This window comes from Nestor notabilis, unplaced genomic scaffold (assembly GCF_000696875.1).
Source record: "Nestor notabilis isolate BGI_N333 unplaced genomic scaffold, ASM69687v1 scaffold32237, whole genome shotgun sequence".
NCBI lineage: Eukaryota > Metazoa > Chordata > Aves > Psittaciformes > Psittacidae > Nestor > Nestor notabilis.
In genome coordinates this window covers 46,316-62,355 of record NW_009937504.1, presented here as the reverse complement: position 1 = coordinate 62,355, position 16,040 = coordinate 46,316, and the positions used below count along the sequence as shown (strand labels likewise).

The 16,040-nt window shown below is 38.6% G+C and overlaps 1 protein-coding gene across 1 annotated transcript in view; it reads left to right on the top strand.

Moving 5' to 3' along the window:
* Positions 1-16,040, top strand: part of IFT81 (intraflagellar transport 81) — a 39,708-nt gene that overhangs the window by 9,748 nt on the left and 13,920 nt on the right. Inside the window, exons 8-10 of the mRNA XM_010018851.1 lie at positions 5,879-6,042; positions 8,636-8,731; positions 10,707-10,853. Of these exons, the coding sequence (XP_010017153.1) occupies positions 5,879-6,042; positions 8,636-8,731; positions 10,707-10,853 (407 nt within the window). The remainder of the gene's footprint in view (positions 1-5,878; positions 6,043-8,635; positions 8,732-10,706; positions 10,854-16,040) is intronic.

The window sequence follows — 16,040 nt, the reverse complement described above, 5'->3', positions numbered from 1 at the left end:
GCTGAACCACAAATTGAACTAAGAGTATCTGAACTTTCTTCTGTACTCCAAGGGACCTGCAGTGGATTTTATAACTGTTCCATTTTTGCAGTAGCTATCAGAGAGTTTATACAGCAAAGCTGTGTCAACAATTCTATTTCAGTTCCTGGGGTTTTTTTAAGGCCAATGGAAACTTGATGGGTTCAGTTCACAGAAGCAAAGGTAACATAATAAAAGGCAGTAAATGTGTCATTTAATTGTTGAGATGAAAATAAAGATAAAGTTAACATATTTAATTTCCTTATCTTGAGTCCTGCTTGCAGGGGAAAAAGTGTTTGGATGTTCTGAAGAAAAATTTGGAGTCATTACTCAAGAATACTTGTGTTGAAATGTTGCCCAAACAAAGACTTCAGGACGTTGCTCTGCAACTGCTTTTCTCTGTAGTAGTTACAAAGACACTAGAGTAGTAGCAATTGCAGAATGCCAACTGTGTGTTTGAAATAATTGAAATTAGGTGACCAGAGAGCACAGAACAGGATCCCATTTATTTTAAAAGCTTTGTTGGGCCACAGTTAACACAATTTATTTTACTTTAAAAACTCCCTCTGGCTGCAGTTTGGTCCCTCAGCTGCCTGCTCAGGTCGGTATAACTTGTGTACTGACAGGTCAGTATAGCTTGTGTGCTGACAGGCCAGCAGCTGCCTGGTAGGTGTGGATTTTCATTGGAATTTAGACTTTCCTTTAAAGTGATTTTATTATTTAATACTTCAGGTGTTTTTAGTTCCAAAGCAAGACACAATGATAGAAGTGGTTGATAATGAATGGAAGCTTTTTTGTGTCTTATAGATGCTGCTTTGATCACTTCATCCTATAATTAACTTAGGATGAAGTAATTTAAAGAAATGAAAAGGAATGCAACTAGCACGTATTGATGAGTGTCATTTGTATGCAATTAGCATTAGTCTGCTTTAGCTAAGCCAGGAAAGTACAGCTTATGGTTAGTAGGTTTGTAACTCTTGGAAATAGAGTATTTAGAAGACTTTGTATTGTAGCATGAAAACCAGGTGATTGTTTTGAGATGCTTTGTAGACTAAAGATGATCATACTGGTTTCCGCAACAGACTCCTTAGTGGCTTATTAACTTCAGTACTACTCAATGTATTTAACTACAGAGAGGCAGTTGCTTCTGATAGCACTAAGTAACATGAATTTAGAGTTTCTAAGGTTTTTGTGTGGCGGTGGTGTTGTTCCAGATATGAACAGCATTTTTATTAGCACTGACCACTAATTTGGATAACCTAGCTCGTGCTTCCTCAGCAAGATTCCCATCTTTTTGCTTTGAATATCTCTGCTGCCACAAACAGAAATGTTTTAATGCCCAGAATTGAACAGAATTACTGAAATTCTTAATCTCTGTCCATTTTATAGGACATGATTGTTCACTTTATTGGCAGAAATACGAAGAAGTGGATGACTAGCTGGAAAATACTGATTAAAAGAATGTATTAACATGATTGTTGTTGATAAACAGTGAGATGTGTAATTGATATACTTCATTAATATGTAGTAATAGATTTAGAGCACTGAGAACTTCAAAGATACCATTCAAAGAGGCACTGCTTTGTACCATTCAAAGAGGAACTGCTTTGTACAGAACTCTATGCCATTCACTTGATAAAAAATAGACATTTAGGACGCTGTTACTTAAACATTCCATTTGAATGAAAACATTAACAATTTTCTTTCCCACAGAACTCTCTTTCCCCAAAATTCCAAGTTTAAATGATCTCCACCAACATGGCAGACCACATTTCAGTTAAAATCATAGATGTATTTGGTAAAGGAGAATGGCTTAGGTAGAACTTTATTTTCATCTTGAAATGATTTCTTTATTATAAAGTCACTGTCAATTGATGCAAGCTCAGGGGTAAAGCACTGATGTCTTTGATGAGAATTCAAGCCTGGTTGGTCAGATAAATAGTATTGCTGTGGTTGATTTCTTTAAGACCATTGACTCTTAACTGGCATCCTATTTTGAAGACAAACAAGGCAGCAAAAATTCAACATGGGCTCTGTTAAAAGGATTAAAAGGAGTTTGTTGAAAGTTTTAGAAAGAGAATTAATCAGGCAATCATCACCAAGTGGATGCGTTTCTACTTGGGACATGCAGAAATCAATGTTGGGCTCTTTTTTGTTTAGTATTTACACTGGACACCTGAAAGAAAACAGCAGATGAGGACTGGTGAGATTGCCAGGAGAACTAAAAATAGGGGCAGTGACTGAATAATGAGGAGACTGTTGATTTGAAGTGACCTTAATCGCTTAGGAAGCAAAGCCCATGCCAACAGTATGTATCTAAGGAAAAGCAGAATGCCACAATACTCTTCTAGGAATAATATATATTCAATGTTGTTGCAGCATGTGGGACTTTTTCCTAAGAAGTGACTCTGACAGGGACTTGTGGGTCTTAGTGTAAAATGGGAGAACGGTCTGAACGATTTGGGGCTATCCGTGCATTTATTTATGGAAGAAAATGAAGTGGGAGAGTTGTATTACCTCTTCTTAGCTCTGATGTATCCATCACTGCAGCACTGTGTCCATTGACCAGAACTCAGGAAGGATGTTGAAAGGTCAGAGGGATTTTGAAGACCATCAATAATGATGAGCATGGGAAAGCATAACTTAAAATGGCAAATCCTGGAAGCTTTGTAGTTCTTCAAGAAGATATCAAAGGGATGATTTGATCATAATCGGTCAGTGTCTGCATGTTCCAGGCCTCTGATATCATTTCCAGTTTCCTTGTGCTAAATACTGGAAGCTGTGGAAGGAATAATTTACATAGTCTCTTAGCGAGGGTTGTTGCAGGCAGGGAAGTGAAGGCTTTGATGGAAGTGAATGGCGTGTGGAAGTTTGTTCTAGACGTGCCTTCGTATGTGATATTAAACAAACTGTTGGCAGGTACTCTATAAAATGAGTGCTCTTCTTGCTCTGTCTCCTTTTGGTACAGGATACACCCAATTGGTAGCCTGGAGAGGGAAAAGAAGTAAGTGAATCAAGTTTTCATAGAATGGTTTTAGGTCCATTAGCAGAATTATGTAGAGAAAATTGCTTCTCTTCTACATGACTGAGCAAGCACGAAGAAACTCTTTCTCCCACCCCTCTCTTTGTAATAATAATAATAAAAAAATCTGAATGGAAAACATGAGGAGTTGCTCTTAATAGCTCTCCACATGTAAATATGTGGTTGGCAGAACCTTGCTAAAATAACCTTCGGGCACGGAGCCAGGCTTTCTGTGCAGCTTACGTATGTGGATTTTGTAACCATAAGTCAACGTTGAAACATTAAAAACAGAATTTATATGTGTAATGGAAAGATTTAAAGCATGCTTGCTTTTCTTTCCTCCAGCCTGGGAATTTGAAAGAAGACTGTTTTTCAATGAAAAAAAGATTAAAGCAAGAGCTGCCCTATGTTTTGTTTTTTAAGGTTCTGTTAAGCAGCAAAAGTAGCTCTCAGGTAGTTACTTCTCCCTGTGTTATGTTGAATTGTATAGGAGGGAAAATATATCCAGAGTAGTTAGGAAAGAAACTACGTTAGTCATGAGGGATGTTGACATCATCATGTATTTCCCCATAAAGATGTCAAGTCTTAACTCGCTTCATTGCTCGCTGGGCCGTCAAGAGTAAGCGTGATGCAGAACCAGCCAGTGTGTAAAAGGAGTCGGTATTAGCTCAGAGGTTACATGAGAAATAGATCTTGATAGTGATAAAGGCTATACCCTGTGGAGGGAATATGTCCCCACTCTCATGAAAGCAGTTGTTTAGGCATGGTTGTTTCCTGTGTGTCATATCTATAACAAATCATTGGGGCATGTACAGTTTTAGAGGGAAACTGGAGAGGTGGAAGAAACGAAGTACAGGCTGTGGATGCAGATTTTTTTTTTTTGCTACTAGGAAGAAAACACAAAATAAGTTTGATTAAAATATTAATATTTAGTATCAGAATAATCAAATTGATATCACTTTGATTTCAACACCAAAGATCTCAGTTATAAATATCAAACTGTGTTTCTAGTCAGTTCTGAGGTGGTAACTCTGCTCACAGCATACGTGGGAAGCTTTGCTGCATTTGCAAAGGTGGTAGATCTCTAGTGAGACATTAAAATGTGGTCCCTCCTGCCCAGCTCTGTCGTGGGCTGAGGAAGGCTGGAATCAAGTTCTTCTGGAAGAAAGAAGTGGGAAATCTCTCTCAGTAAGTCCAAGTGTGTTTCTCAGAGTATAGCTGTAGTGCCATGTACATAATGGCTTTTCCATACATCTCATAACTCCACTATCCCATTCTGAAACCAGTATCAATGCTGTTTGTGTCGCACAAGATAAATGACTTTTCCACAAAGGGGAAAAGATCCTGTGGTAGTGTTGCTTTTCATAAACACAGAAATCAACAAACTAAACTGCTGGAAAAGAGGAATTCCCACTCATTTTTAGTTTATGTTGGCTTGACATTGTTCGCAACCCTGCTTTCCCTAGGGTCTGTTTTCTTTCTTCTAGTTCTTGAGGCTTTCTCAAGAGCTAATGGCTTATTTCCCCTCTGGCAGCTAAACCCAGTAGCTTTCCTTTCAGTCTGAGCTGGGAGTAAAGGGTGAGGAGGATCTAGAAGCCCCAGGGGCCCATTTTCCTAGGCTTCTATTTCACTTTACTCTGACCCCCTCCTTTTGTCTGTCAGGGATGTGGTCAGCAGGTCTTCAATTTGAGAACCACAAGTTCTGCTTTCACCCACCTCCTTTCCCATCCCTGCATTTTTTTAGCTGTGTATTGTTCTTACCTGCATGTACCTGTATTTATTTGTTAATTATCTGTTAAGGAAGATAAATTACCTGCAAGAGCCAGGTCATCCTAAGCATGGTAAGTGTGCACCAGGCTGGTAAAGAGCAAGACTTACAAATGGAGTTGTGTTTCTCAACAGATTTTTTTGTCGTTACTCAGGAATTCCTTCTTGTTTTTTTCTATTTTATTGTTATTTTCAGCATTCGTAGTCTATATCCTGTCCTGAGAGTAAATGCTTGTTCTTACAAGAAAAAAATAGTGTGCTATTTACAGGGAGGCAATTTATAAGTGTTCCAGCAATGCAAAAGACCCTTAAAGTAGGCATACATTAAATTCTGCTCATTTTAAGGGCTTTTTAGATGCCAGATTGGAATCAAGTTTTATTTTCAGGGAGACTTTCCAAGGATATAACAAATCTATACATGAGCTAGGCCAAATTAAGATCTTTGCACAGATAAAGGATTCTCTCTGAGATAATTTCTGTCTGTAGATAAAGTTAATTCACATGAAACATGAACTGTGCAATCTCTGAGTAGCACCAGCTTCAGGATTGTGCAGCCAGGGAAGTTCCAAGGGGTACAGTATAGCTATGTTATGCTTTGCTGCCCCTTATCAGCGTGTGCATAAGCAACCACAGTCTAGCTTTTCACTTTTAAGATTTTAGAAGAACGTAATTCACAACACAAAATAAGTAACACAGAATCCAGTGTGTTGATGTGTTTAAGGTGCACATCAGGTTAATGGCTTTCTGTGTCAGTGCTGCATGTTGAATTTTGCATCTGATTCAGCTGGAGTTTCAAATAAGAAGGGATTTCCTTGTTTGTTGATGAAAAGATTCTGTCAAGGAGTTAATAGGCATATGCTAGAGATACAGATGGATAATAATACTTACATTATTTAACATCCAGATTAAAAATCTAAATCAAGTAACTGTTTCTTTGAGCATTGAAAAGAATATGCAAATGTTATACTGTTGTTATCATAATCTACTACTAAATACTTAATGTATTGGTGAAATCAGGCTTGATTATCTGCTATGTTACTTTTATAGACCCTGATTTAATTTGCTTTTAAGGTTTAATGAAGAAACTGGAAGAGGAGATAAATTTCAATACATACCTGGTTACTGAAAAAATACCTAGAGAGCTGGAAAGTAAGAAGAATTCAACATACATCTTACAAAAGGTGGCTGCAGAGCCAGCTATGAGTCAATCTGATCTCAATGTACTTGAAAGCAAGGTAAGCTAACCAAGGCCACACTTAATTTGTATTCCATAGCATAGTCTAAGGTTCTTGTACGCTACTTTATATCCTTGAGAAAATGTCTCATTCCCAAAGGAACATCCCTTCAGCTGTAAAACAGAAGATGTGTTAATCACTAAATGCAAACTCCCAGATAAGTTTCTAAAAATACCCACAAAACAAACAAGAAAACAAGTCCCAGACCAAATCCAAACCAACCATGTCCTGAGATGCTATTTAGAAAATGATGTTAGCAATTTGCTCTGGTATGAGCAGAGGTGTTAAATTAGCATTAAAGGTTTGATTTTAAATCTCTGCAGATTTCACTTGGTTAAACTCTCACTGACATCAAGGGAATTTATAGCAGCATGTAGAGAGCGTTTATGGAGTGGTGAACAATGTTCTTAGATACATCTACACAATATTGTGTTTTAATGTGCAGTGCCTCAGAACTCCTTAGTGTTTGGAATAGGTCTGGTTTAGTTGCTGAGCCCAAAGGAAATTTGAGAATCAAACACTTGGTTTACCTTTCCAGTTTTTTTTCAGAAGTTAAAACCAAATGGTGTTAGAATGAGCAAAAGTCTTTATTTGTAGTATATATCCAAAATGTGCAGAGGGATTTGTTGCCACAGAAGAAACGTCATTCACTCAATGACGCTTGCATGATCCTAAATGAAAGATTAAATAAATAACATTACATTCTGGAAGAATTTATATGAATGTGAATTATTAGTATTTCTACTGATGCTGGTGAATATTTACAACAATGTTAGCTAGGGTGGGAAGACTAGTCCTACACTGTTCAGTCTCAATGTCAGCTTCTTTTACCAGCTGGTTTTTACTATCCCTGGGATCTCCAACTCAGGCTCTGCTGTGAAATACAGATAATGAGGAAACAGAGAATTTATAATAGATCAGAGAATGATTTACCCACGGGTGTGAGGGCTGCCATCCACCATCCTTCTTGTGTCTTGAAGCAAATCCATCAACTTCACAGTAGCCTGTGCATTCACACACAGAACATGCCAAAGTAATGCAAGAAAGAAATGCCCACGGGTTTCTTGGCTCAGAGGAGAATCAGCAGTCAAGTGTCATCAGGACAACATTCTATTTTAAGGTTAAGACTACTTTTAACAAAAGTAAAGTCAGTGACAGCCTAATGCTATTTTGGATCTCGATCATTAGACTTTTAAGGATGCAGCATTATTAAATGGTAGATGAGGTCTGAAATAATAAACCAGCTCTGTGGTTCAGCCTTCGCTTTCCTAGGACATGTTTTCTAATCACAGCAGTGTATGTGGCTGCAGTTATTTCTTTCAGCCACACTTGAACCTGGTTTTGCACTTTCTTTTCCAAAAGCATTGTTGGGGTTTTGGCACTATTGTAAAAATCTTCAATGTTGGGTTTTCCCCCTCTTTCTCCATGAGGTAACCTTTTAATTTGTTGTATTTTGGAAGTATGCTCTTCTTAATAGATAATAAACCCAAAATAGATAATGTCATATACTTGGCTGTTTTCACAGCATGGCCTTAGACAGCATTTCTTTTCTTAAAAGTCAGCCTTCTGTTTTTTCAGTGCCTTAAAAAGGATCTGGATTGCACTGTCCTGCATTTTCTAACATATAAACTAGGAATTTATTCACAGAAGGGAATTCTTATGCCAGCTTCAAATTCAGGCCTCTTCTACCACTAATAGCTTTTGTAAAGGAACAGAATTCACAGGTGTTGGAGTATTTTTAGTCCTATGGAGCACTTTATTTGAAATACTTGGGTTTGAAAGTGCACGGGTATTGCTCATAGAAGCGTTTGGGGAATGCCCAGTGCTACCTGCGGTACAATTTGACATTATTGGATCTCAGCACATATTTACACTGCTTATCAGCACTCATCTAGTTAGCAGAGAATTAAAGGAAGGTTTCTAGGGCTGTGGTTTCCATGGCTGATCAGAGTCCCAGGGCAGTATTAAGTCAGGACTGGGAAAGCTGGAATCAGTACACTGGTGCAGCTGTGAGTTGCCAGGTGCAGCAGGCTCGAAAGCTTGCGCTAGAAGGAACGTCAACAGTTTGAGACTCTGGACCAGCGAAGAGACTATGGAGAGACTGCATTTTGCAGCAGTGGAAAGAAGGTACCATAGAGCTGGAATGTGATGGCCTGCAACTCTTCAAAGTATTGATGAATTTAGTATCACTTAGTCTTTACTTGCTCCCCTTTAAACTTCTGATAAATGGTTGAGTGAAAAGGAATGTTAGTTAATATTGATAAAATGACATTTTACACCTGGTATGTGACAGTATCAGTCTTTTTCCCATCTTTACTGATTCACGTGCATTTGCTCTCCCTGTACACCAGTTTATTTCATTTACAGGGCCAACGTCATGCTTCTGCCTTATCATACAGGCACAGAACTGGAAATGCAAAACCATAGCCTCTTCCTGGCCGGTGCTTAATGACTCACTGAGGTTTTTGGGTTTGTTTCTCTGTTTTAAAAATGGAACTAGCTGGATTGAAAATCTGGTTTGCAGAGCATTTAATTCTTGGAGAAGACAAAGAAAGCAAGCTCCATTTCCTTAGTTTTCTGCTCTGTCTTGCAGATAAATGAAGTAAATGCACAAATGAATCAGCTTATTGAGAAAAGAATGATGAAGTATGAGCCAGCTGATAGCAAATTTTCCATGTACCGCCAACAGGTAAGAAGGAACAAAGCATTTGTTAAGCAGAAGCAGTGCAGCAATTTCAGTCCCTGATTGTTTTACGTCCTGATTTTTGTCTTTATTTAGCATAAACCAGTGAATAAGGGAGGACGAAAAGAAAATAAATAGCTGTGGAACATACGTATGTTTAGGGCTGAGTCAGGCACTTGCTTTCAGTCATGGTAGTGAGTTTGTATCGACTGCTGTCCTTATGCTGTTAGGTGTTGCCCTTCAGCTGCATCCCAGGAATTCTGGAAGCATCATTTTGGAGGAGCTATTTTGGTAAAGCTCCAGCTGTGGACAGATTCTTAAGAGGCAGCATGTGGGCTGATGGCTGCAGCCAGCCCTGGAGGCAAGGTTTGCTTTCAGTTATACCCATTGCTTGTGTTCGACCACATGCTATTTTTCCTGTTGCATCTATTAAGAAGGTATCTTTTGATTTCTTTTTTTTTTTTTTCATCCTGAGGCTATAAAATAGTCTTTCTATAAAATAGGCTGTCTGGTCTAGTCTGAGTAAATTCACAAGTTCTAAAAAGGATTTATGAACTCTGAGATTTTCAGAGCTTACACAGAAATGTGGTTTCTTTTCCAGGCAGCCTGTACCACTGCTAATTTTATTGAAGACTTTCATGGTGATGCTTATGGTGATGGTTTACAAAATAAAAAGCCTTAAGTAAAATGAATCAGTGGGAGGAAAAAAAGTAGTGATAAAATGCATCCTGCAGTTCAGTCACATGTGCAATATGAAATGCACCATTTTGTTTTGTAAGAGATGCTCTTCCTCCTGAAAGAAAAGCTGCCATATAATGTGCTGGTAGCAGGACCAGTGGACTCGGGATATAATTGTGTTCCGTGGAGGAACCACTGCAGGAGTTGAGGCTGCTGCTGTGAGTTGAAAGCATGTGGTGGTCTTTGCTTTGTTCTGCAAGGGACTGGCTTCTGTTTCACACAATGATCGGATATATTATTCCACAGTTTGTCACTGCAGATACCTCATGGAGCACAGAGCTGAGATCCTACCCCAGCAGAGCTCTGATAGGTATATTTTTAGACATAAAGCTGGTCTTTTTCACCTAATGGGAGAAAGCTGGCGTGTATTTTGCTTCATTTCTTTGTAAGTTTTCCCTTTTGTATGAAGAAACCAGATATGCCTCCAAATTCCTGCACGTGCATCGAAATTAATCCGTTGTGTTGGTTTAAAAGAATATACTTTTTTTTTGTTTGTTTTTTGTCCTGAAGGACACTTATGTTCTAAAATCCATCAGTTTCTGGTCAAATCTTAGTACTATGAAATATTGTCTTGTATAAAACACTGTTTTTTAAGTGCTCTATCTTCTAGATTCAAAAAAAAAGTGGAATAATCTGTAATCTACACTATTTCTGTACTGTATTGCTTTATTCATTGTCTTTCAGCTATTTGCCAAGATTTAGTGGCTCAGATCTGCTGTTAGGATAACATATTTCTGTAGGTTGGAGTAGGTTGGAGTTATAAAAATCTGTATTATGACATTTGTGAAATCTTGGATAACTTTCCAGTTAAGCCATGTTGGTGCATCTTACATATGCACAGAAAGGGACTAAGTAGAAGAAATGGAGCTGCTGAAATGCCTACCTTTTCTTCAATGAAAATGGAAAAAATGAGGTGAAGAAATGGAAATCTAAAATGTAAAATCTATCAACATGAATCTGTGAAAAAGGGCGTCTTTGGGATCTCGGCCGTACTGGAGGAAGTTGGGAGCCTGCAATCAACTTCAGAGAAGTTGCGGTTTAACCCGCTGTATCTAATGAATAATCAATGCTTTTTTCTCTGCAGTGAGACATGCTCACATTTCTTAATGAAAAACAGTTTCTGACAGTTAAAATGTGGTTTCAGTGGTGCAGTGCCTGAAATTTAATGGATTACATTTTCCTAATGCTGAAAGAAGGCAGTTTTTACTTTACTTGTGCATATGCATTTTTAATGATCACGCAGGCATCTATAATGTCCCGGAAGAAGGAAGCCAAGGCTGAACAACTTCAGGCTGCTAAGGAAGAACTGTCCAGTGTTGAAAAGCAGGTGCAGCAGAAGACCAGCCAGGCCCACGAGTTGGAAGGCTCGGAAGTTCTGAAAGGGGATGAGGTATGCACTGTAATGGGATATAAAGAAGAGGAAATCTTTCAGAGATGGATCGGTTTTTGTTAACTCACAATTTCCTTTTAACTTTACATTGCAATAACTGCCTCTACAGTATCCTATCCACTTTTATAGTATCCTGTCAAACTACATGGCCTCAGCATTGCATCGCATTGGCCTCTGTTTTGTTTAATGCTCAAAGTTAAAATTATCATTATTTGAAGACTTGGTTTTTTTGAAGTGCAGATAATACAGGTGCTGTCCAGTGCTTTCAAATGCCTTCAATTACTTATACTGCAGCAGTGCTCGAGTTGTAGCTATTTTCAAATTATTAATTTCAATTCCTCACATTGCAGCTAATACATTGCAAGGTATATGGGGACTTAATCTTGGGCTGTCTTAACATTCCAGACTCTGGATCAGAATAACATCAATATCACAACGGAGTGATGGCAAATAACTAACTGTAAAAGTTAACAAGACTCATTGATTAGGAGTTCAAGTGAAAAATCACATACATTATTTGATGTGTAATAAAAATCTTCATTACTATGCATTCTCTATATGATATATGATCATAAAGCATAGTATCAGCAATATCAGAAATGCAGTTAGTCGTGTTTTGAGTTAAATGTTCCCAGACCCTCCTGAAGCTCAGCTGCAACACAGCCTCTGACTAGCACAGTCACTGTAGCTCAGGCAAGTCATATTTGAAGCTGTACTTCACAAAGCAGCTTTTTCTTCTTCAGAAGTTTGCAGGGAATATGGCTGCTGCAGCTGGGTAATGGTTTGTCAGGAAAATGAATTGACTTTCCTGGTGACAGTAATTCTCTGTTTGGATAAAGCCTGTTAAGTGTACTTCCAGGAAGACTCACTAAAACAAGGAGTATTTTAGCTGCGTCATTCTTTGACTTAATATATCTTCTCATACCCTCATGTATTCCCTTCATTAGCACTGCCATTTATCAGGAGTAACACTCTTTGCTTTCCTTCTCTTTTGTCTATTTCTGTGCTTTTTTTGCATACTGCTCAAACCAGGGAACGCCCTTTGTAGCAGGAACTCCCTTCCTACTCCCATAGGACATGCCCGCTCCACAAACATTAGTTTTCTGGAGTCTTAAAGAATAAAGCCAGTGGAGCAATGTGTATGTGTACACCCATGCATAAAGCTTCCTGTGTGATAGAGAATCCGTGCATATTTAACTCATGCCTTTTGTCTTTCTCCTCTTCTGTACATCAAGATGGAAACTACAGGTGGAAGTAATGGCACAGACACTGAAAAACTGAGATGTTGATTTCTCTTACCATGACACTCTATACACATTCCAAGGGTGTTCCAAGCAATAAGACAAGCACTGCGTTAGATTTCTCTCCACTACAAGGTTTCGAACCCTATGGGGCATGTTGCTAGAGTCCTTGATAAATTTTAAGAGAAAAAGAAAGCCAGAAAGCAGACAGTCTGTGTTTCATGACGTGATGGGAAAGAAGTGTTTAATAGATCAACAAGAATGCATTACCAGGACAGCAGCATATGTTTTACATTATCTGCACATGCACAGATAATGCATGTGCAGAAATAATTCGTGTTGTGCCTGTTCTTGGGGAGGATAACATACTCTGATGCATAGAAACTCAAGGAGAACAGGGCAGGAGGGAAACCTCATGAGGAGGAACCTCATATGAGGCTTAATAACGAAAAATTTAAGTGTCTGACACAAGGAAGAGGCTCAAGACAGAAAAAAGACAAGGCCTGTTTTGAACATAACCTGCATTCCTTTTGTTCAGATGTGTTCTGCTTTTGACCTCTTCGTTTTTGAGGAGTGAGAAACAAATGACAGCACTTTGGGCAAAACCATCAGCTTTAAAATAAGAAGGGTTTGTCTTTTCATAAGAAGCATTTCCTGTTTTGTAAACTCCTTTCTGCACATTGGCCCAAGGACTATACAATCTACTATACAACATGTCCTGAGCTTGTTTATGGCTTCATTAGGTAAACTGCAGTCGTACTCATGGGCAGCAGTGTAATGCATATAGAAGAGTGTTTCCTATGGCTAAAAACCAGGGAAGGATTTGAATTCTTGATTATTTTGATCACCTCTTTTACAAAGGTCACAGTTTCCTCATCTGGAAAATGGAGATAGTGATATTTAATTATTTCATAAGTGTCTGCTGCCAAAAATGCTGCATAGGACCTTGGTACTGTACTTTTTGTATCTCCTTAAGGTACATTAATTACATTGCAAATGCATATTAGAGATACAGTCCTGCTTCAGCCTAGGTTGTGAGAAGACAGGACTGATAAATGAGACAAGTAAGTTGGCAGGGAAGCAAAAGTGAACAGGTTCTCTCTCATCAGTTCACCAGACAACCTTTTGCTATAGGTTCATTTCTGTTATATTATGCCTTAGGTTTGTGTTTTCTGGTTCAGTGCTTTGTTACTCCAGCTTTAAGCCAATACTGAAGGAAATCTTGATTAATGTAGTGGTGAGTCACTGCTGCAATACACGTGTTTGATGGGGACAGAAAAAGGTTGTACATTCAACCTTCACTTTACACTCTCAGACAACCAAGGGTTTCCTTATGCTTTCTTGTTGCAATCACACACATTTTACACTTAGTTCCTCCAGTTTCAAAAAGGAAGGAAGAGAGGTTTTTAACAAATAGCTTTGCTGTCTTAAGTTTAAAACGGGCTTTTAATCCTGCCATGTTTTATCTATCTGAATGCTACAGTTTAATCAAAGAACTATTTTTCTCCCATTCCTAATATTTCTCATCTTCTCTCTGTCTCACTTTGCTGTATGTACCCTCTTACATGATTGCACTCACAAGACTTGGCAATCAAAGAAATGATGCCTTCCCAGCTTGTGCTCCCACACCAGTATTTGGATCTCCACTTGAGGTCTTTTTAGCACTTCATTCACCAAAAGGTCAATCCTGGCTCGTGTTTTCTGGTGCTGGTGTTCTCCTTTATTCTGTAATTGTAAAAAGGAATGTTACAGCATTCGAGAGGCTGTACACCTAGATAGAACTTAGAGGAAACAGCAGGGAATAACCAATTCATTTACATCAAACACAAAAAAAGCAGGAATAAATTGTCTGTTTCAGGGATTACAGAATCTTTTTAAGCACTTCAAACAAAGCACAATGAGCATGGGGTAGAGTTGGCAGGTTCCTCACTGCAGCTGTCAGATCCTGAAAATTAGGGAATCAAATGTTGACACTTAGAAGGCTAGATGGTTCAATTACAAGTGATCCTAGGTAAAGCTGGGGTATTTTTAGCTCTTTACACAATGCATTGTGCTTTTCAGAGCTCAGCATAGGGCCCCAAGGACCTAGACTTCCCCAAGGCATCAGAACAGCAGTGCCACCGCGGTGCTTCGCTACAGTAGTTGAAATGAACGTGCTTTTGAGAGTGCAGCATGGAAAATCCTGTCAGGTTCTTAAGAGATGTGAAGTTTGCACATTCATTTACATAAGGAGTTTAATTTTTTCATCCATGCCTACCTGCCCTCCTGGTAAAACAATCCAAAAAGGGTTTCACTTCGCAAACAGAGAAAACAGTCTTGGACCATGGATCTTGTCACTGTGCCTCTCAAACTGCCAGGTCTGTCTGAATCCACCTGAAAGATCCACCAGGCTCCAAATTAGGTGGGTGGGTTTTTAAGAAAGTAGCTATAAAGGAGCTCACAACTTGAATGTTAAGCAGCTTAAGCCAGGACCCAGGGGATGTTATCCTATCCATATGCTATCTTTCTCTTAACTTTTCACTGAGGTTCTAGGTCCAGTTATATTCCTGTCTATCGAAGGCTCCTTCCACATGAAAATAGGAGAGTAGCTGGTAATCAGGGTGTGAGAACAACAGTGGCAAATCTATAGGGTTCTTACAGAAGCCAGAAGCTTTTTGCTGTAAGAAGCGAACCATCATTTAAGCCAAATGTATGCAGTGATTCAGACGAATCTGTACTGAACTGAATGCTCGTTCAGCACCCACTGGCATGAATAAATCATCCATCTTATTGAGCTGTGCATTTTCAGTGATAACTAAGAATGGGTTTTCATTATAAAGATTCTGATTGATCCAAATTATTAGTAATGGCTACTTTAATATTTCTTTCCTGACTAGAAGCAAGCTCTCCTAGGAGAGATACCTCATTAATGCTAATGAAGAATTTTCCTGATTGATTTGTCCAATAAGCAGGCTGTGGGATACTTTCATTTTAATAGATTGAGGTAATACTGCTCCTATCTTTATCTTCTAGAAGTTTGTCCTCCTGTGTAGGAGTTATTAGCTATAGCCAACAGTCGCTTAAATTTAGAGCCTCTTAGGAAAAAATGCTGAAAATCTGTTATGATCAGGAACTTTTCCTGCCTGAATTTGAATCCTTTGGACACTCTGTACCCCCTTAATTGGTCGAGTTAGAAAATTAAAACATCTGTTCCTCAAGTCTTAATAAAAATAGAGATAGTCAGCTAAGATCTGCTGTAGTTACTGGGCTTCTGCAAGTAATTTTATTAACAAAACTTTATTTGGAACCTTGTTTAGATTATGTATTTCAGAAAGATTGGGGTTTTTAGTAATACTTTACTTTCTGTACTACTTTTGTATGAAGAATATTTTGATTACTGTAACACAAATTGATACAGTGATCCAGAAAATACTGTTTTCTTGCAAGTAAGGGATTAATCTGGGATTTGTTCTTTTCTGAAAACAAGCTTATCCATTTTCTCCTTTAATGATAATCTGGGAATAAGAACCATGTGAAAACTTCACATGGGGCAAATGTTAGTTTTAAGGAGACAAAATGATGGGCTTATAGTGAAGGCATAAGACCAGGCATTAGAGGAGCTGGGCTTTGATCCCAGTTCATCAATGCGCTGAAGCGTGTGGTTGACACGCTTATGTTTGTTCCTGTGGGATAACCTGCTGTATGGTCCCAGAGAAGCTATTTCAATAGCTCTGGTTCCATCTTGTTGTGTTTAGAATTGTCATAAAACTTAATGACTTCACAACAGTGTGATAAGACTTCATCTGGTGACAGCAATCTCTTTCAGGTTGTAATAAGTGGTGAAGCACTAACCCTTTAGATAATAACGGAACATAGTACAGGGATAGATACCTGCACGCTGCAGGGCATTGTAGGAGAGACCAAAGCCCTGTTTTCATTCACTCTGTTTCATAATCTAGATTCCACA